Raw genomic sequence first — 19157 nt, 5'->3', positions numbered from 1 at the left:
GATTTTTTAAAAATTCTGCCACCTAGTGGTGGAAAATTGACCATCACCACAACATGAACCGAAACTTCCTTTTACTTTCGTTCATTTCATCATCTCACTTTCATCATGTCTTGTTAGAGAATAATTTAAAAGTGGATGTCCAAATGTCTGGAATTTGTCTGACCAGCATGATGAAATTTTCGCCTTTTTCATCATGTGAACCATAACCTCCCATACTTCAGTTTAAGATTGAAACCTGTTTCTTTTTAATGAAAGAAAATAGGTTTTTACATTATTATTCAAACGGCTTGGATTGTAAGATAAAAGTCAAATATGTTGGTGTGTGAATGAGAATTTTCCCTCCCAGTCTTTACATCTGTGAATGTACAAATCTGGCTTTGAGTTTGGTGTTTTAATTATAGTGTCTCTGTAACATCTTGTGCTCTGTGGGATGGTGATGTCTTATTAAAGAACATCAAAAGTCTGCCTCTCTGTGCGTCATATCCATTCACTGAAATGCTTGTCTGATTTCGGCTCTTTTTTTTGCTATTAACTCAGCTCTCTGTCCGTCTCTCTGTCTGTAGTTCCCAGGTGGAAGGTGATGTGAAGGAGGAAATACTTCAGCCCCCAGAGCCTCATCCCGTACCCCCCATTTTGACCCCGTCTCCCCCTTCAGCCTTCCCCACCGTCACCAACGTGCGGCAGGACAACGACCGTTACCACCCTAAACCTGTCATACATGTCCTTTCTACCACACAGGTGGGCAACTGCTGTAAATATTAATCACACTTTTTTTCTCTCTTTTCCAGCTACTAAAAATATGATAGGTTTACCAGTGTAGTCATTCCACAATTGAGATGAACTGCCCCGTTAACCTCTTGAAAAGATATACTATAATAATTTTATACCTTTTAGTTGAGAGAAATTTCTGGATTAACTTGACTTAAATAGTGACTCTGACTCCCTTTCAGACGTGCAAGATTTCTGTTGTATTGTAAGTGATGTCACATCTTTTTTACTTTCTTTTCTTTTCAGAATAAGGAAGTGGATAAGCAGCAGAACCAGTCAGAACCCAGTCCAAACAAGCAGACGAGTCCCTCAGAGCAGAAAGACCAAGATCTACTCAGTCAAAAACAGCAGACTCAGGTCTCAAATCTAGATCTCAATGACAACTATAACAACAAATCATCCTCGACGTCGATAAAATCAGAATCGGGCCAAACCCAGACTCCCTCGTCGCCCCTTTCTCCAGTTGTTGAATGTTCTGGTGCTCCTCGGATTGAGAGGAAGCTGAGCATTGAGATTAAAAAGGTGCCGTTACAGGAAGGACCTCGTAGTTTTGACACCACCTCCTCCATGGGAGTAGCAGGTGGAATCAGCAGCAGTTCAGCCAATAGTACAGGAATACTGCAACGAAGCCACGCCTTTAAAGCCCGTGCTGGCCAGTCCCTGCTGACATCTAGCTCCTCGCTGTCAGAGGACTCAGGCACGGAGGGAGGAGGAGGTGGAGGAGGTGGGTGTGGGGAGAGTCACTCAGACGGGGGAGTCCTAGCCAGACCGAACCACCTCCCTGTGAAGAGTGAGAAGGGGGAGACACCTGGAGGGGAGAGAGCAGACGCGAAGGCTGGCCATGCAGCATGGGCTCAGGCCTGCAACAGCCCAGAAAAACAGTGCTCCAAAACCTCCTCCTCTTCCTCCTCTTCAGACCGTGTTGCCCCGTCGTCCTCTTCCTCCTCCCACATCTCCTCCTCCTCTTCCTCCTCCTCGTCCACTCCTGTTAGGACTGCTCTGAGTTTCACCAACCCCCTACACTCCGACACCTCGGACGAAGAGGGGAATGGAGAGGTGTCCGGAAGCAAGGAGGGTTATCGTCCTAATGTGTCCACCGTCACGGCCATGGTAACCGCATCCCCTCACCATGGAGACCAGCAGCCGGTCAGGAAGGTGTTGCCCATGTCGATTGCAGGGCGAAGCTCTCCATCACCCTCTTCAACCACAGCAAGTATGTCAATCAGCTGATTTTGTTTAATGAGTGAATCTAATTAATTTAACTGACTCGCTGCTTTCCTGACAGAAGCAATTAACAACTATAAAGGAAGTCAGATAAGTAGACATCTGGATTAGCTGAATAAATCAGGTTTAATTTTCACTTAACTAACTCAGCTAAACACTAAAAATGATTTCAGCTCATTCCTGAGGAGTCTTCTCACTGAAACTTCTGTGAGAACCCTGAGAGTTGCTGTGGCGACATGTCTATATTATCCACACACGCATACGCTCAGGGAAACCACACGGTAGAGCCATTTTCTGGCTCAGTAAGGAGACAGGTCTCAGACAGACCACATGCTAATGACACGTTGTGTCTGTCACTGCACACACACTGTGTAATACTGTTCTTACTGCTGGGTAAAGACAGTGGCAGGAAGAGAAAAACAGGGGGCATGGAAGAAAGGAAATAGAAGAAACGGAGTCTCATCTGAAGCATGGCTGTATGACTAATTGGTTGGTTTGCAGGGACTGCTGAAAATGTTAACTGGCAAACATCTGTTAAAACAACTCTTTCTTTTTAAGCTTTTGTGTGCTTGTCTAAAGGAGTTAATTTGAATGAATTCCTGTTTTTGTTTCAGTTTTCAGTGCGTGCGTGTGTGTGTGTGTGTGTGTGTGTGTGTGTGTGTGTGTGTGTGTGCGTGTGCATGCATGTTGGATGGTGAATGATCAGCACTGCATGATACTAAGAAGTACACATTTGCCAACTCTGTGCATTTCGGGTTGGTATGCCTGGTATGGGCACACTGTCACCACTGCAGCTTTGAGATGTGGTTTTAAACTTCTGATGACGAGATCACTCTTTGTCGATTTCAAAATCATGAGATTCTGAAATTTGATTCCTGCTGAGTTTGGAGCTGACATGGAATGTTGAATGGTTTGAACCGGACTTTGGCTTGGAATCATTTTGATCTTGATCTTGGGTTCAAAGCTTGATAAAATAGGACTGCATTTCTTAAATATTTGGATTTAAATCTGAGGGTGCATGATGTGAACCATCAAATTTCTCCAAGTAAAAGCTATTGCATGTTTTAATAAATAGATTGTATAGATAGATCAGAGTAGTCAGTGATGTTATGTAAAATTTGGAAATAGAAGTAGACTGAAAAACTTGCCTGACTAAGTAAATTGTGGATGCCTTCTCGATGGATCACAATCTAAAATTGTCAACGTTAACACGCAAGATAAAACAGTTTTGACAATCTTATACTTCTGTATTTCCAGTAAGGTTGTGTCAGCTTGGCCAGTTTATCTGTTTAGCTCTTATAAGTTGCATAACAACATTTGGTCAATGACAAGAAATTACTGCAATGAAATTCTAATGATTTTTAGCTGTTAGCAACAGCAGACTTACATTACCTGACTTCAGTCTCGTCTGCAGATGCTGCTCCCGAGTTAAACTTAATGTAAAGAATGCGGCACAGGAAAGGAAATGATATATATACACTACAAAGTCACTTATTCCTCTGACATGATGTTGACATAGTTCCTCATTTATACTAAAACAGCCACGAGACTGTTGAGAAACTCTTCTTAGCATGTTTCTGTTAAATAACTCAAATTTAAACATCAGACATCATACATCATGCACCCACAAAATATTCCCAATATTTAAAAGTAAATGCAGAAATATTTGCCTCACGGTCCTGAAGTGGGCTGTTTTGCGTTTTGGTCTGCTTGGCTTTCTGGCACATCATTTATTTGGGCTGCTGTAGTGCTTTGTAATTGGTTATGAAACGCTGAAGCCTGCTGTTTGATTGGTTGCAAGACTCTAACGACTGCTTGTTGACGAGTTGCACTGAGCCAATTGCTGCTTCATGGTTGGATAATAGGAAGCTGGTGGTTGCTTGTTTTGCTGGTTATTTTTTCAATGAATCAGTCAAACTTAATTTATGCTGCAAATTTCGAAATGCTTTACCAGTCAGTGGTAATTAAACTAATCATAAGAAATATAAACAGTTAAAAAGTGGGAAACCACCAGTAACAAGATTACATTTTGTGTTTAATAAAGGTTTTCCTCTACTATCTGAAAATCAAATAAAAATGAAAAGTACAATGAAAATGTCACTCAGAAGCTATGCTATCACTGTAATTCGTGTAATGTTTTAATCAGTATTAAATGGTTATTATCAGTAGTAGAACTCCACATTTTCTCTGTTGATAGAAGCAGCACTGACTGTAAGTGAAGAACAGCCTTAACCATCTTTTTATTCTGTAATCTTTGTCTTTGAAGCTGAACTTTGTAATTGCATTGTTAACAGCAGACTGGGAACAGCAATATCATGTTGTCCTCATTGGCTCTTGCCCTTTTCACTTACAGTGCCATCAGCCTGCTTTACAATTACCTAATGTTTTCCTGCAAATGGTGCAATACAAAGATTAAGTAGTGCACAACTCCAACCCTCATTAAGACTAATTTTATACTAATCTAGGATGATTTGTTGACTTTCCTAAGGCAGTCTTAAATGCAGTTTGTACAACACTCAGCTTCAAATGAGTAATTCCGATGATTAGGACTACTTTAGACATGGAATTAAAATGGATTTATAAAAAAGAAGTTGCCAATGGGCTTGAAAATGTTTGGATTTCTAGCAATATGAGTTGTTAGGGTTCATTTAAAACCATTAAATTAGACAGTGATGGTTAGATAAAGCCAAGTCAATTATGATGTCATTTTATTACAAAATGCGGTAAATTGTACCTTCATCAAACTTGTAAAATTCGGTTTTTACTGAAATGGCAGAACAGCGACTGATGTGCTGCACCGGTATCATAACCAGTTTGTACATTTTAGGTTGAATGGTATACATTTGTTTAAAAAATTTAAATTAAAAATTTTTAAAAAAGGATAATTCAGTTTTGTGCATGCGCAATTTGCCAGAGAATACAAATATCAACAACAATAAGAACAACAATGCAAAAAATAAATGCTAAGTATATTTTAAAGCATCAGGACAGAAGAAAAATAAGCATATTCTTTTTCATGACACATTCAACACAATGTAATGTGAACATACAATGTAATGTTATTTGAAATAACAGTACATATATAATATAATAATAATAATAATATATAAGTTATGACACAAAAAAATCTGTCCATTTATCTGTCTTATTTTAAATTTGTCTTGTAAGGCGACTAAGCAGATTCAGTCACATCAGAGGTCTTTTTGTATTAAAGCAGTTTTGTACCACGTTTTGTACCTAGTGTACTGCTATCTTTAGAAGAAGAAGTAATCAAAGAAATAGTTTCAGTACTCGGAGCTTTTGTCTGCATCGCATTTGACTTCCACATGACTGTCTTGTCTCTCCTCTCGGGCCAGTTATTAACGTTGCTTCTCATTTGACCTCTGACCTCTTAACCCAGACTGCTGGGACAGCGATGACTCCCCTCCCCCCCTCCCTGCGAGAACACCTGAGTCCTTCATACTGGCCACAGGTGCGTTTGCATTGGTCAAGATTCACAGGTGTGTTCCAGTTGCTGTGGATTTGCTGGGTCACCTCCTGGATACATTTAAGGCTGGTCAGGAAGGTGGATGGATCAGTGAATATGAGCAGTGGGTAATGGGGATTACTCATAAGTAGCAGTGTGATTGAGATGTAGTAGCGGTTGTGTGCTACAGCCTCTGATAGCTGAAAAAGGAGGAATGTGATTTTTTTTTTCTTATTGCCATTAGATCTTGTACCTTACAGTGGATGAACAGGTAGGGCCTCCGACAGTGTCATCCTCCTTTCAAACAGACAGATGGCCACACATTTTGCAGGTGTCAGACCCTTCTTTCACAGGATGATCTCTTAAACAACTCACCGCCCTGCTGCTTTCTGAGGGTTTCTTTTTTCCTGTGCAGTGCTCTGATATTAAAGGGGAGCAGAGAGTTAAAATAGGCAACCAAATTACAGCACATGAGATGAAAAGGAGTTAAAACATGGTTTTACTGTAAAAAGGACCTTTTTTTTTCAACACTAGGGGGCACCATTGACAGTATTTGGGACCTGCACTGGTTTTGTAAAGACCGTGTTTGAAAGAGGCTACAGACAGTCACAACTGAGTCCCAAACCATGCTGCCCATGTAAAATTGAAAAAAAATAAAGTGTACACAAAACCATCCAGTATGCATGCAGTTTTAGTGTGTCCTGTTGATGGACATAATTCTCCCACAATGCAACGCACACAGGAAATTAAGCTGCCCACTGCAGGAAATACACCTCAGAATCTAATGAGTAAAATCCAATAAATTATTTTCCTGTCTTGTCAGTGGCAAGTCGCAGTTTGACATCCAGGCTACATCATTTCCTGGTGGTATAAGACTGATTTCTTGTAGACTAACTGAACAAACCGTATACTATAAACATGAATATATAGTACACACTATATATAGCAAGTGTGTAGTGTGGAACTGGGAAACAGCAATAGCATTTGCAACGGTTGCGTACATTGGCTCAGTCTACAGCTAAAGTGTAAGGCCTTAGCGCGCACCCCCTCCCCTCATTGTGAGGCTGAATTTTGGAAGGACAGGATGGTGTAAAGGAGGCGACTGACTGGAGAGATGTTGTGAAGCAAAGTGAGTTTGAAAGGAACATAAAGTGTAAGAGTGTGTATGCATGTGTTTGTGTTTACTGTCAGTAAGTTTCTCTTTGGTTTTTCTTCAGCTGTCTTTTCTTCCTTTAACTCACTCTTTCTGTCGTTTTCTCTCTCTGTCTCTGTCAGATCCCCTGGAGATGAAGACTTCAGCCTCAGCTGAATGGAGCAGCTCACATAAAGGTATGAACATGCTCATCATAACCACCTGTTTCCGTTCATCAGCGTGCAGAGGAGTCTCCTTATTTGTTTTCTCATGTGTCTGTGTTTATGCTTCCTCGCGGTCTTAGTCATAGTCAGCAGAGCAGAGCAGAGCAGGAAACGGACCTTCAGTGTTTCTTCAAATTAGCCTGCACACGATAAGACTGACAGCATTTGTCAAAAGGGCGGCTGTAAGAGCTGTGAGAGTGTGTAATGATGAGAAAGAAAGAGAAAGAGATAGAGAAAGACGGAGAAAAGGAGGGGAAAGATAATAACTTGTCTATAGAGAGGTGAAACAAAAAATGAGTGCGTATGCTTATCCGAGTTGAGTGATTATGGTTACTGCCAATTTATTGCTTCAGTAGCTTTGGTCTGCAAGTGTGTATGTGTGTAACAGAGGCATAATAATCAAAAGGGAATAACTTGAATTTAACTTTTAACTTGAATTTTGTAATGATTTGGGGTTTTTTTTTTTTTTTTTTAGTAGCTATAAAAACCCAACTGGAGCATTTCTAAAGAACGAAAAATCTGTGGTTTCATTTAAGTTCCTGCTGACAGCTGGTCATGAATGTGCAGGTGCAATAATAAAACCGAAATAATAATAATAATGATAATAATAACTTGGTGATAATTAAAATTTTGACAAATATACGACCTCCCTCAGTGAAACTAGTGCCTTTTAAATATATCTTACATCATTGAAATTGTGTGTGTATAGATGTGTCAGAGTGTGTTAAGAGGACATCTTCAGCTGACCCCGCATCTGCCAGCACCACAGCAACAGACAGCAAGGCAGACCTGGGTGGGTAAGTCTGTTGTCCTCCCTCTCGTACATGTTTTGTCAGTCGACTTACCTGTTCTTTCTTTTTTCTGTTACTGTGCGTTGCCATAAGCCAGGTTTTTGCTGACAAACGTGGTTTCTATTAATGTCATCATTTTTTGTGATGTGTGGTATTGCTTTTGCTGATTGGAAACCAAGCTTTGGGCTACATGTGCAGAAAGTCTTTGATGCTTATGAGACCACGCAGTAATTGAAGGCACGTTTTCCTGCAGGGGGAAGACATTTCTAGATGTGTTTTATTCATTTTAAAGCAAAACAAACCCAGCTAAGAGCTTCTCCCCCTCCTTTCTCTTCTGTCAGGGTTCGGTAACCGCTGCATTCAGCCCAAAGGCCCTCGGGAACCCCCCCTGGAGTGGACGTGACGGAATGATCCGTCTGCCCTTCTACCAACAGTGTTGTCGGGAAATGGACTCTACCCATCTCACCTGGCCGGCCCAAAAACCAAGTTGATAGATGACAGTTTTACATAGAAACACCTTCTGTGTAACTCTGTACAAACACCTTCTCCAGACTGAGCTCCTCCTCCTCCCCCCTTCTCCCCCTCCTCCTCCTCCTCCTCAGTTCACTGCAGAGGAACAAAGCAGAGGAACACTTACTGGTCAAGTGGCTTGTCCATTTTAGAACAAAGCCCAGGTTTTCCTGTTCAGCTTGCCAATGTTAGAGGTCTTGACTTCTCTAAACGCTGACCTGGGATCAGTCTGTTTATTTTCCTGTTAATGCTTAAGAGATAATTCCTGCCCCCCCCCCTTGTTTTCTTTTGACTTGAGAGTAGATTCAGTTTTTCTCTCTCAGCTGTAAACACATCACTTGTCCATTCGGAGGCTAATTGAAGAGGGATGTAGGTGTGTGTGTGTTTTAAATAAAAAGTGTTTAACAGGGAGAACATTTTCTTTCATACCAAATGAGGAAAAAAAGAAAGTTTTTCATCATAAATCAGGAATTATCTTTAATCAGAAAAGCTACTGTGGGAAACTGATTCCTGAGGTTTAACTGGAGTCCCAGAAGGCATCTGCTTCCTCCTACTGAATGAACAACAATCTTCAAAGCTAGATAATCTGTTACCCATGATGCAACCTTTTCTGTTGGGTATGTACAGGTTGCCAGGGTGCTCTCTCTTTCTCTCTCTCTCTCTCTCTCTCTCTTCCTGTTTCTCTCTCCCTCTTTCTGTGTGTTGGTGCTACATTACAAAGGATCAGCACAGAAACAGAAGCACTCGAGTTGACTGTTACCAACCCGTTAGCTGCAGTAATGTCAGCGCCGATACTTTCGTTTCTCTGCTGACCTCCCTGTTCACCAGAGTCATAGACTGATAGTTTGGTCACTGCGATGGTCAGTGAGAGTCTCGCCCTGTGGATAACGGACAGCAGGATGTTGTTCATTTTGGGAAAAAATGCCGGGAGTTAGATAAGACGTTTCATGCCAGTGTTGTGTCTGTTATGGTAAATATGGTTAGCTTAGCTTAATTTAGAGACTGGAAACCGCTAACCTGGCTCTGTTCAAGCAGAATTTACCTAAAGGCACCTTGGCAGCTCATTAATTGTCAAGTTGTATCTCATTTGTTTAATCTGCACAAAAACCAAACGGTAAAAATGATGGATGGATGTTTTATGATGGATTAAATTCTGGACTGTTTCTTGGTGGGGAGCAATGACATTAAATTGCTGTGTGTTACACTTTGGTTTTGGCTCTGTTAAACAAATGAGAAGTAAAGTGATAAGTAGCTGTAGAGGTGTGTGTAAGGGGACTTTACTGCCTTTGAACACACCTGAGCCTGCTGGTCTTAATGCTTTCAGTCTTCTCATCAGCAAGAAAGCAAACTTGCTTATTTCCCCAAATACAAATACTGTTCCTTCAAATGTCTGTTCAGTCGGTGGCAGTGGACATTAATAATCATGTTGACAACTTTGGGCTTAGAAAGCAAAGTTGCATGCAGAGGTATTGAAAGTGAAACTCAGGAGTTGAGTAAAAAGGGATATAATATGGTGAAACGATGTAAGAATTTGTAATGGGATTTTAGTGGTAGATCGAATTAAGCAGAAGGTCTGTTGATGATCGCACGAATACAGATTGGAAATGACTGCAGTTAAGATTCTGCTATTTACGTTCACGTTTAATGACCTCATACCACAACAGTAATGGCCAAACTCATCATCTCTGTGGCTCTGGCTCTCACTGCTGGGACCATGAGTCTGCCTTAGTCTGCCTCTCTGAGATGACAGTCCTACTTAATTTCTCTCTTCAGTTCATTTCTCTCTCTGGGTGCATTTGGCTTCTCTTGGTCTTTACCTTGGACTCAGTTTTTCTTTTATTTTCCTGTTGTTGTTCCTTTGCGTTCCTGTTTTCATCCTCTTCCTTCTGAGGGCCGGAGATAAACGACCATGCAAGTCAGTTTACTCACAATAAACCTCGGTGTTTCATAGCAGCAGTTATACACCTGAAACTCTTATTGGATTTTTTTTTTTTTTAATTACATGTAAAATCTAGTTCAGGGTAGAGGGTCACAGTTGGGTCAGTGTGTCTAAGTTACTTAACTTGAGTGTGATTTATTACAGGAGACACGATATCTAAATTGAATTGCATTACTTTTACATACTTGAATAATAAACACTTGAATAAATACATTATGACTGTGTAAAAACTCCCCTTTATATGTTTGAATAAACACATAAGCTTTATAAGTTCGCATTAACTTAATTTGATCAAAGTTACTTAATTTATTCACATTTACTCAACATTATAGAAAAACTTGTGATGCTTTACACTGAACTTATGCAATAGAATGAAAATGTTTTGAGCATAATAGATTCTTTGAGTGCAGATTATTATAAAGCCTTGTTTCCCAAAACGACCCACTTCTCTACAAACAGGACTTGCATGGCATCTAATTTTAAAAGTTTAAAAATCAGACCAAACCCGCTTTGTATGCGAGACAAAAGATCCAATAAGACGACAGCAGCAGGACCCAGGACTACTGTTTTCTTCTGATTTTTGTTGTTCTCTGCTAACTTCTCCTTCATTAGCTACCATAACTACACAGTATATGCATTGTTTTATAAGGTTAAAGAACTGTACAGGGTGGTTTAGGTATATAATATTTCAGATTTTTTTGTTATCTCTTGAATATTCTTATTAACAGAAGATGTAAGAAAGTCAGTGCATGATGGTGATGATGATTATTCGTTCCCTCTACAACGTTTCCCTTCAAACTGTAAATTATTCTGCTGCCCTTTTGGTTTTTGCTCCTGGCAAATATCTCAGAGTTTGTTTTTATTTTTATGTTTGACTTATATGCTTAAAAAGATTGATTTTTTTTTTTGTTTGTTTGTTTGTTTGTTGAATTGGTCGGCAGAGGAAAGGCATTGCCCCCCCCCTTCAGATAGCTACAGTGGGCTTCAAATAAGATTGTAATAATAATATTAATGATGATGATGATGCTGATAATAATAATAATGGTCGTTTTTTGTAAATGGTATTTTAAAAGTTATTTTTGTATACACGGTTGTTCGTTGCATCACAAGTCCACTGCTCCCAACCAACCCCAACTTCTCTCCCCTCTCTCCATCTTTTTATCTTTCACCCACTTTCTCTACACTTTTTGATCTTTTTCTGTCTTTCAGCTTGCTCTTTTTCTGCAACACATGCAGCAGAGATGGATCTCGTGCTGTGGGCAAAGGAGCATCTCGTTATTTTTCTCTTCTTTCCCTTCCCTCATATGTTCCCTGCAGTTTTTCCTCTCATTTACCCCCCCCCTCCCTCCCACCTCACCTTTTTTTCATTTCAAAAAGGCTGTCACTTTCAATGCGTCTGCATGCCAGCAGATCAGTTCACTCTGGCAAAGCACTAACTTGCTGGTGGTTCAAAGCGACAAAATTGGCCTGTAAAGTGATTTAACAGGCATCTTGAGAAACAGCCTTTTAAACTTTTTCATCTGTTTTTTTTTTTTTTTTTAACGTTTCTTTCCATTTTTTCCCCAACACATACCTGTATACCTATTTAAACCCGCGCACACAAGCCTCGAACTCAGAAAAAGAGCCCACCTGTGCCTTTAAGTGAGAGCCCGCCCCTTTCCCCCCTCTCTCCTCCAATCATCATTAGCGGCGTGAGCGTGAGCGATGAGATTCGCTGCTGCTTGCTCATTGCCTCCTGTGGGACTCTCGTTCACTCCTCCCCATGCCCCTCCCCACACGCACATAAACACATACACATGCACACACACACACAACCCAAAATGTTTGTATGTTGCAGAAATCAATCAGTAAAGATGAACATTAAGTAAAGATTCGCCTCTTTGTTTTTACTGGTTTAAATGATGTAACAAAAAAGTATATGCGCAAGTTGTGTTTGTGTGTGTGAGTGTGTACATACAGATAGGGTTAATTTACAATACAGAGCTTGCTAAGTGGTTAATTAGTCACTCTGTCTTGTCTTAAGAAATGAAATAATTTTAATTGTGTCTCCTACTGGCTAAAAGCTGTGCACATACAATATGATCTGATAATATCAATCATCCTGAATGTGTGTGTGTGTGTGTGTGTATACAGGGGGTGGTGGGGTCACAGCAGGAGATCTGCTCAAACAACTGTATGCACACATGCATAGTAATATGGCGATTAATTAATCACGGCAGGTGGTTTTAACTCGGCCGATCACAGTTTTACACAGAGGGTACACTTGAGGGTTTCGCATTTGTATTCACTTTACACACATAGAGAAGCACAGCAGGTGGGAAGACATACTGTGATAACTTGCTTCTGCTCACATGCAGCCAATGCACATTTCAGATTAATTATACAGTACATTACAAAACAACAGCAGACGTTGTTAAGGCGGCCTCATCTTGGGTGTCATGTCAGTCCTGTTTGGTCATAGCCACTGATAGAAACACCTGTTAACATGTTCAGGTTTACAGGAGCAGGCTTCGTAGGAAATATGTAAGAACGCCAGAAAGGCACTTTGTTGTGTTGGAAAAAAAACAATAGAATTTGTTTCACTGCACACAGTGGGAATTGTGTCATGATATAATCAAAGCCACCATAATAACAAAACCTTTCAATATGTTCGGTATTTGAGACCCATCCCCTGATAAACTTAGATCAGGAGTCAAAACGTTGCGTGATTCTGAGTCGAAATGGTCAAACAGCTGTCCATTCCCAAATGCATCTCGAGAACAAATTATATATCACCTGTTCTGTGGAGTCTAATATGAGAACTTCACAAAAATGGATGTCATGCAGGGAAATGACTTTGCAAAATCCTGTCTAATCTTCATTTAATCAAGAAAAAGACAAACTGTTACACAAAAACTGCTTGATAATAATCATATAAATGAATGAATGTCAGTTACAGTCATTAAAAATACATATTTTCATGTCCTAAGGTAGGCCCTGTTACACAGGCCTCTCAACATTGCCTCTCTTTTATTTTACTCCTTGCTTTTTCCCCACTCACTCACCCGATAATCAATGCAGCGTTTCCTCTGTGTAGTACACTTACACTCACTGTAGCAAAATATGAATACACAGTCTGTTTCACACACACTCTCTCTGTTGTATAAATTAAGCCAGGTTTCTATCTAACTGGGTCACCTCAGTTTTCCCATGGAGCAGTTTAACATGTTATGTAATGGCTTATAAATATAGCCAATCAGTGTTCAGTGTATGTGAGCAGTAGCAGCAGGCTGCTTTGCCATCTGAAGAAAGTGAAAACTGTGTCAGCTCTGTTTTAAAGCCTGAAATATACAGTATAACGCGCTCGACCTGATTATTTTTAGCTATATTAGTCACATACAATCAATGCTGGAAGAATTGGACTTGCTCAGACTTAGGTCTGTGCTGTTTCGACACGCACACCCAGACATTAGATTTGCACTTCTGGCTTGCATCAGACAATAATCTTGTCACAGTGTTTATGGGCAGCTGTAACTTCACAAGCCGACCCGTGCAGCCACTAATCATGTTTAGTATGCATCACGCTTGGCTGTCACACTGACATGCCTCATACTGACAGATCCACCAATCAGTCTGAGTGAGGAAAATGTTTTCATCTCAATAAATGAAAGTGTAAACAGAGCTGGAGGATTCGTGGCACTGTGTAATGATGTGTTCTGTGTGCGATAAACTCATCCAGTTGTGAAGATTAGACGACGGAGGGCAAGTTCATCCCTCTGATGAGAAGATTCACATGTCAACAAACACACATGTACACACCACCTCATTTCACTACGTGGTCTGTCAGTCAGTTGGGGGCCAGTGTGTGTGCTGCCTGGTAGGGGTTATAGTCAGGAGACAAAATGCCAAGGCAGATTAAGGAAACAGGTAAAAATGGACATCCTTTCCCTTTAGACTGGACACCCCAGAGGACACAGCAGTGGGAAGGACAAGAGCTTCTCAATATGGGCTTAATGCAGTTCAGGATCATTTACAGCCTTAACTGAAGCACTGCAAGCGCTCTTTCGACTGCGCAGTGCGGGTGTTAATGTAAAACCAAACCGAGCAAAACTGAATATTTTGAATATGTTTGAACTATTTTGTAATAGGACAGAAATCAATATCAGTGTGAGTGTCCTCAGCGATGTTTGAGGAAATAATTGATGATGATAATTGGGACATTAATTGATAATTAAAGTGATATTTATTCGCTCTGATAATTAAGGTCAAGTCTGACTAATTCCTAACCTTTTATATCCTGTGACTTTGTTCAAGTCTTGCCCCTTTTTATTATTATTTTTACAAACATATTAATGGTACATGCGCAGACGCTAAGCAGTTTTTCCCTCTCTGCCTGTCAATCAAGTTTTTACCCCGCCCCCTCACTGTCCATCTGTCAATCAACCCTCTGCCCCGCCCCTTCACTGCCTGTTTGCACGTCGCGCAAAAAAGCAGCAGCGGCGGCCGTTGGGGAAAGAGAGTAAATAGAGGGAGAAGCCTCAAGATGGCTGCCTCGCTGGGTCCCGCTCACCTTACTGGAGCTGCTGCTACTGCGGTAGCTCCGGCCGTTGCTTCTGCCAAAAGCACGCTCGTCAAACCGACCGAGGCGAAGGGAACCCTTGACAACCGCTCTCAGTCCTCCCGGGATTTCAACCCGCCGCCGCCCAAGAAGGTCCGAGTCGAGGAGAGGAGCGTTAAACCCAAGAAACTCAGCAGGGAAGGAGGAGTGGGAGGCAACGGTAGCGGCAAAGAGAAACTCCAGCAGCCCACGAAGCAACAGAGTTACGGTAGCAGCACAGGTTTGTGGAGCTTCAGCCCGGTAAAAACGGGCAACAACAACAACAACCCTCCAGTGCCTGCCACCGGTGGATCCCAACCAGCGACAAACACCCACAAAGTCTTCAAACAGAGCGATTTACCCCTTCACAAAGCGTCTTCCTCCTCCAAACCCAAGAAACCGAATAAGGATAAACAGCGAGAGAAAGAGAGGGAGAAGGGAAAAGGAGGCGGAGAAGAGAAAAAGAAACATAAACTGTTGATGACCCCCGGACCCGGGAGTAATGTCAGTAACAACAACGACATCAGCAGATTTAATAACTCTTCTGCAGTGAAGAGAGAAAATGGGGAGGTCACGTTACTACCCAAAGGTAGGCCATCATAGTGTATTTTGTGTCCTTAAATTTTTACTTGAGGCGAATTCCTAAAGTTGGAGTTGTATTCATTATAAATAAACTAGAGTTCTGTCCTTTTTTGTAGTTACTTGGCTCAAGGTAAATTCAGCCACTTTGGATATGTAGCGTTGCATGTGGCCCGGAGTGTGCAGTTGTCTGCCTAATTTGTCTGGACAGTCCCGTTTTCGGACTAGCTACAGCTCAAAAGACGCTCCTAAATGTTGTATAGAAACCCTTAGAGTACTCGAGGGTTGCTCATATTTATGACCGAACGTTATAGAAGATGTTCAAATCGAGTTTGGCGGCCGTAAAACCCAATTCAGTCGATGTTTCTATGGGCTATGGCTGCCAGCTTTAGTCGCTTGTTCACCCGCTCGTGAACCCTCGAGTTCCACAACAGCGTTCCAGGGCAGTAGTCGCGCGACCTGGTTGTTTTATTGTAACCAGCTGCTCGCGTGCTGCTGCGGAATTGTTACGTGGTTACGCCGTATCGACAAAATAGGACCTATTTTATTCATATGCGTTTAATAGTAATGTAATAGAGAAGAAATAAGATGTTCTAAATGGCATAAACAAGCTTTGGTCGCTGTAGTGTCCGCGTAACGATTGTTTTACAGTGCTTAGTTGTTATGTAAAATAAATGCGCATATGTATTTTTCCCTTTCTTTGGAGCCGTTTATGTATTAAAACTACACGCTGCTGTCATAACAATATGACAGCCGCCCGCCATTATAGGGCAAGTGTTGTTTTGGTAGAGCACCACGCCCCCCTCTGTAACCTCAGGCTGTATGGGAAACAGACTCAGAGCTCCACAGCTTGTTGTTCCATGTTCTCCAGCCGTATAGGCAGACCAGGATGCATTCATGACCACCGTTCCAATAACTTGTTTTACTACTGAAACCTTTAATAATATACTCAGGTAATTACACTCGGAGCTACTGATGAGAATTATCACATTCTAGACTTAAGCACACATTTAGTTTTTTGTTCTGGTGTCTGACCACTGGTACTGTTGCATGCGATTTAGGCGGGCTGGAGGATAAACAGAATAATTTCTTTCGGGTAGGCGAGTGAGTTAACGCAGTTATGAACTTATTGCTGTTATAACGTCAGGTTGCTGCACTGCATATTTTACAGTATTTCAGTCACTTGGAAATCTGAACTAATATTGATATTATTTTGGTTTAATTAACAAACATTTCACAATATTGCAGTAACGCAATTTCAGAAAATATACACAGCCAACATAAATGCTTCGTATCATGCAGAAATAGATATTTTTTAAGCTAAATGTTTCTGCATTATGTAAAAGTGTAATTTGATGATGAAAAATCGTCATAAGAGAACAGAATGTTGTGTGTGACCAATATACATGTGACACATGCCATTAATAAAACTGCAAATACATTCTAAGATCTCACATTATTTTATAAAATTGAGTAATTTATTAGTGAGGAGGGGTGTAATTATATTCAGTTGACTGATTAGGTCACAACATTGAATTTCTGTTTTATCATCTTGTTTGTCATGGATCGTGTGTTGAGCTTTTTGTCATTGTCAACGCCCAAAACAGTGTCTCAAAACATCTTTAAGTGTGCCTTTGTGTTTGTCAGTGTGTGTAAATGTTATTGCTGGAATATCGAGTGGATACATACAAGTGTGTTTGTTTGTGTGAATGAGTGCATGATGTCACCCTTTTCCAGTTGGGTAGTTTAAGAGGTCATAACATCCTCTGAACAGCCACTGCAGTTAGTGTGGACACCAGGACGAGATGTGTTGTTGGCCTGTAGCCCCAACAGAAACACGGCCATGTGTTTTTGTTTAAGTTTTTTTTTTTCCAATGTGCTTGCATTGTTTGACGGCCTTTCAGAGCAGAAGGATGCTGGTGATATTCATTTGACAGAAAACACTGCATCTCATCTGCTGTATTAAGCTGCTCAGTGACCAGCAGTTGGAGACTGTATTCATTTTGTGTAACTTCAAATGTGAAGATCAGAAAGAACATGGAAGTGGAGAAGAGTGTTGCTGGAAAACATTCATCTTGGGCAGAATGTTTCAGGGATTATAATGCTCTGTTCTGAACATCACCTTCCTGTAAAAACTGGTCATAGTGTGTCATCCTTCTTCCTCGACTGCGTGACACAGCAGCAGTTGTCACGGTCTTATGGTATCACTGAAAGAGCACAATTTGAACCGTGTTTTTCTTCTTCCGTGTTGAATGGCAGACTGGCCCAGTGAATGGACAGACTGCTGTTCCACAGGAGGACATGAGTTTGGACATGAGCGATTCCTGCCAGAATCAGGGGGCCAATTGTGCCCTGACCTTCCTGCACAGGAAGAATTTTCCTACAGGGCATGAAGGCGAATGGCAAAGAGCAGTGACTCCTAGTTACATTTGGTATTGAAATAAGAGACATCAGTCTAACTGAGTTCAGAGAACAAGTTGGCCAAGACAAGGAAGCATTGCTACATTGGGCAAGCTGATCTAGTGAAGAAATTGTTGTTTAACTGAAAGGTCAGTTAATCCTCACTGAGAACAGCTGCAGTATTTAGCTGTGTTGACCTGTTGTTGACAGGATAATTAGTCTGATATTAAAATTCTCACTAAATGCAGTTTTCCTTAAGATTACTGTCATATTTAGGCTTTCTGAGAAATCATAACTGCCTACAAAAAGGTGAAAAAAAGGTTGAAATACACTCAGGTTAAGGGTGATGTAAAACAGCTTTTTTGTGTTTTTGGTGGCAGTTTTCAAGCCTTCTATGTTTATAACTTGTATTGCAAGTAAATTGGGCCTTTGATGAAGATGCTTTTTAAACACATCAACTAGCAAACCTGAAAGCACCAATGACATCTTTTTTTCCTGATTATTCCATATTCCTGCATTATGGGGAAAGTCGGTTCGTTGTGAATCATGTAAATGTCTGAATATGCGAGTTATTAGTTTTTTTGTATGCAAATGCACCATGCTGGTGGGCTATGTGTGGGACTACTCTTGTGTCTGTGTACAACGAGGGGAAAATGGAGAGAAAATGAAGCTTAGCTGCAATCAGCACCCAATTACGTTACTGTCAGCTGGGTCATTTGTTCAGTCCCAAAAATTACAAGACACTAACAAGACGCTGCATGTGCAATAGCGGTTCAGTAGAATGACGGGCTGTATGATCCTCACTGCTAAATCATTTTGAGATGTGGTTAAGTGCTGAAGCATGGATTTGCCTCACCAGCAGGGTGGACTGACCATCTGGAGTAGCAGGATTTTCCTGGAGGCCAGTTTCACCTGTAGTTTTTCATCCAACTGCACTGATTCAGAAAGATCTGAAAATATTGTGTGCTTCAGTTGTCCTTTGATTGGCTGGCCAGCTCCATTTTTTCCTTCCTTATCAGTTACAGTTTAATGTTCCTTTGCTGAGCTGCTGATATTAGACTGATAATAAAAGTGGAGTATGTTTTGATTTTTAATTGTTTTCACCCAATACATCCTTTGATATGCACACTCATGTTGTAGGCCAAAGATTGAAACAAACAGTTACTCAGTAGTAAAATCAGGCTCTCAGAAGAATAAATTAACATTAATAAGAAGTTATGTAAATAATATTCAGGGACATTGAAACCTTTGTTATGTAGCCTGCTAGTTTTAAGTTTAATCGAATGGTTTCTTCTGTTTTCAATCATATCACTTTGCTAATATGTTCAGACCCGGCCAGGCAGCAGAGTTTTCGACCATGATGCGGGTTAATACAAGTTAAATGTAAATACATGATATTGATTAAGTTGATTTTAAGGATAGGTGATTGGGGGAAGCTAAGAATTTACATTTTAAAATTCTAAAACGTTTGATAGCAGTCTGGACTGGTGTTGCAGTAGGAACAAACTGTCTGCTTCTGGCCTTCTATCTTTCAGAGTGCTTCCTCTT

At 40.8% G+C, this 19157-nt stretch overlaps 2 protein-coding genes across 4 annotated transcripts in view; both read left to right on the top strand.

Moving 5' to 3' along the window:
- ptpn12 (protein tyrosine phosphatase non-receptor type 12) overlaps positions 1 to 11832 on the top strand; it is a 41508-nt gene extending 29676 nt beyond the window's left edge. The window contains exons 13-18 of one of the 3 annotated variants that reach the window (XM_046378751.1): positions 564 to 738; positions 1015 to 1981; positions 5393 to 5464; positions 6734 to 6787; positions 7524 to 7607; positions 7947 to 11832. In XM_046378751.1, the coding sequence (XP_046234707.1) occupies positions 564 to 738; positions 1015 to 1981; positions 5393 to 5464; positions 6734 to 6787; positions 7524 to 7607; positions 7947 to 8008 (1414 nt within the window). In that variant the 3' untranslated portion in view covers positions 8009 to 11832. Of the gene's footprint in view, positions 1 to 563; positions 739 to 1014; positions 1982 to 5392; positions 5465 to 6733; positions 6788 to 7523; positions 7612 to 7946 lie in introns of all 3 variants that reach the window. The other 2 variants (XM_046378752.1, XM_046378753.1) reach the window with 2 other exon arrangements.
- A 2640-nt stretch (positions 11833 to 14472) lies between these two features.
- LOC124053515 (lysine-specific demethylase RSBN1L-like) overlaps positions 14473 to 19157 on the top strand; it is a 30863-nt gene continuing 26178 nt past the window's right edge. Inside the window, exon 1 of the mRNA XM_046378748.1 lies at positions 14473 to 15219. Coding sequence (XP_046234704.1) covers positions 14577 to 15219 — 643 coding nt within the window. The 5' untranslated portion in view covers positions 14473 to 14576. The remainder of the gene's footprint in view (positions 15220 to 19157) is intronic.

Source organism: Scatophagus argus, chromosome 22 (assembly GCF_020382885.2).
Source record: "Scatophagus argus isolate fScaArg1 chromosome 22, fScaArg1.pri, whole genome shotgun sequence".
In the NCBI taxonomy this organism is placed as follows: domain Eukaryota; kingdom Metazoa; phylum Chordata; class Actinopteri; family Scatophagidae; genus Scatophagus; species Scatophagus argus.
This window is presented reverse-complemented; position numbering and strand designations above follow the sequence as displayed.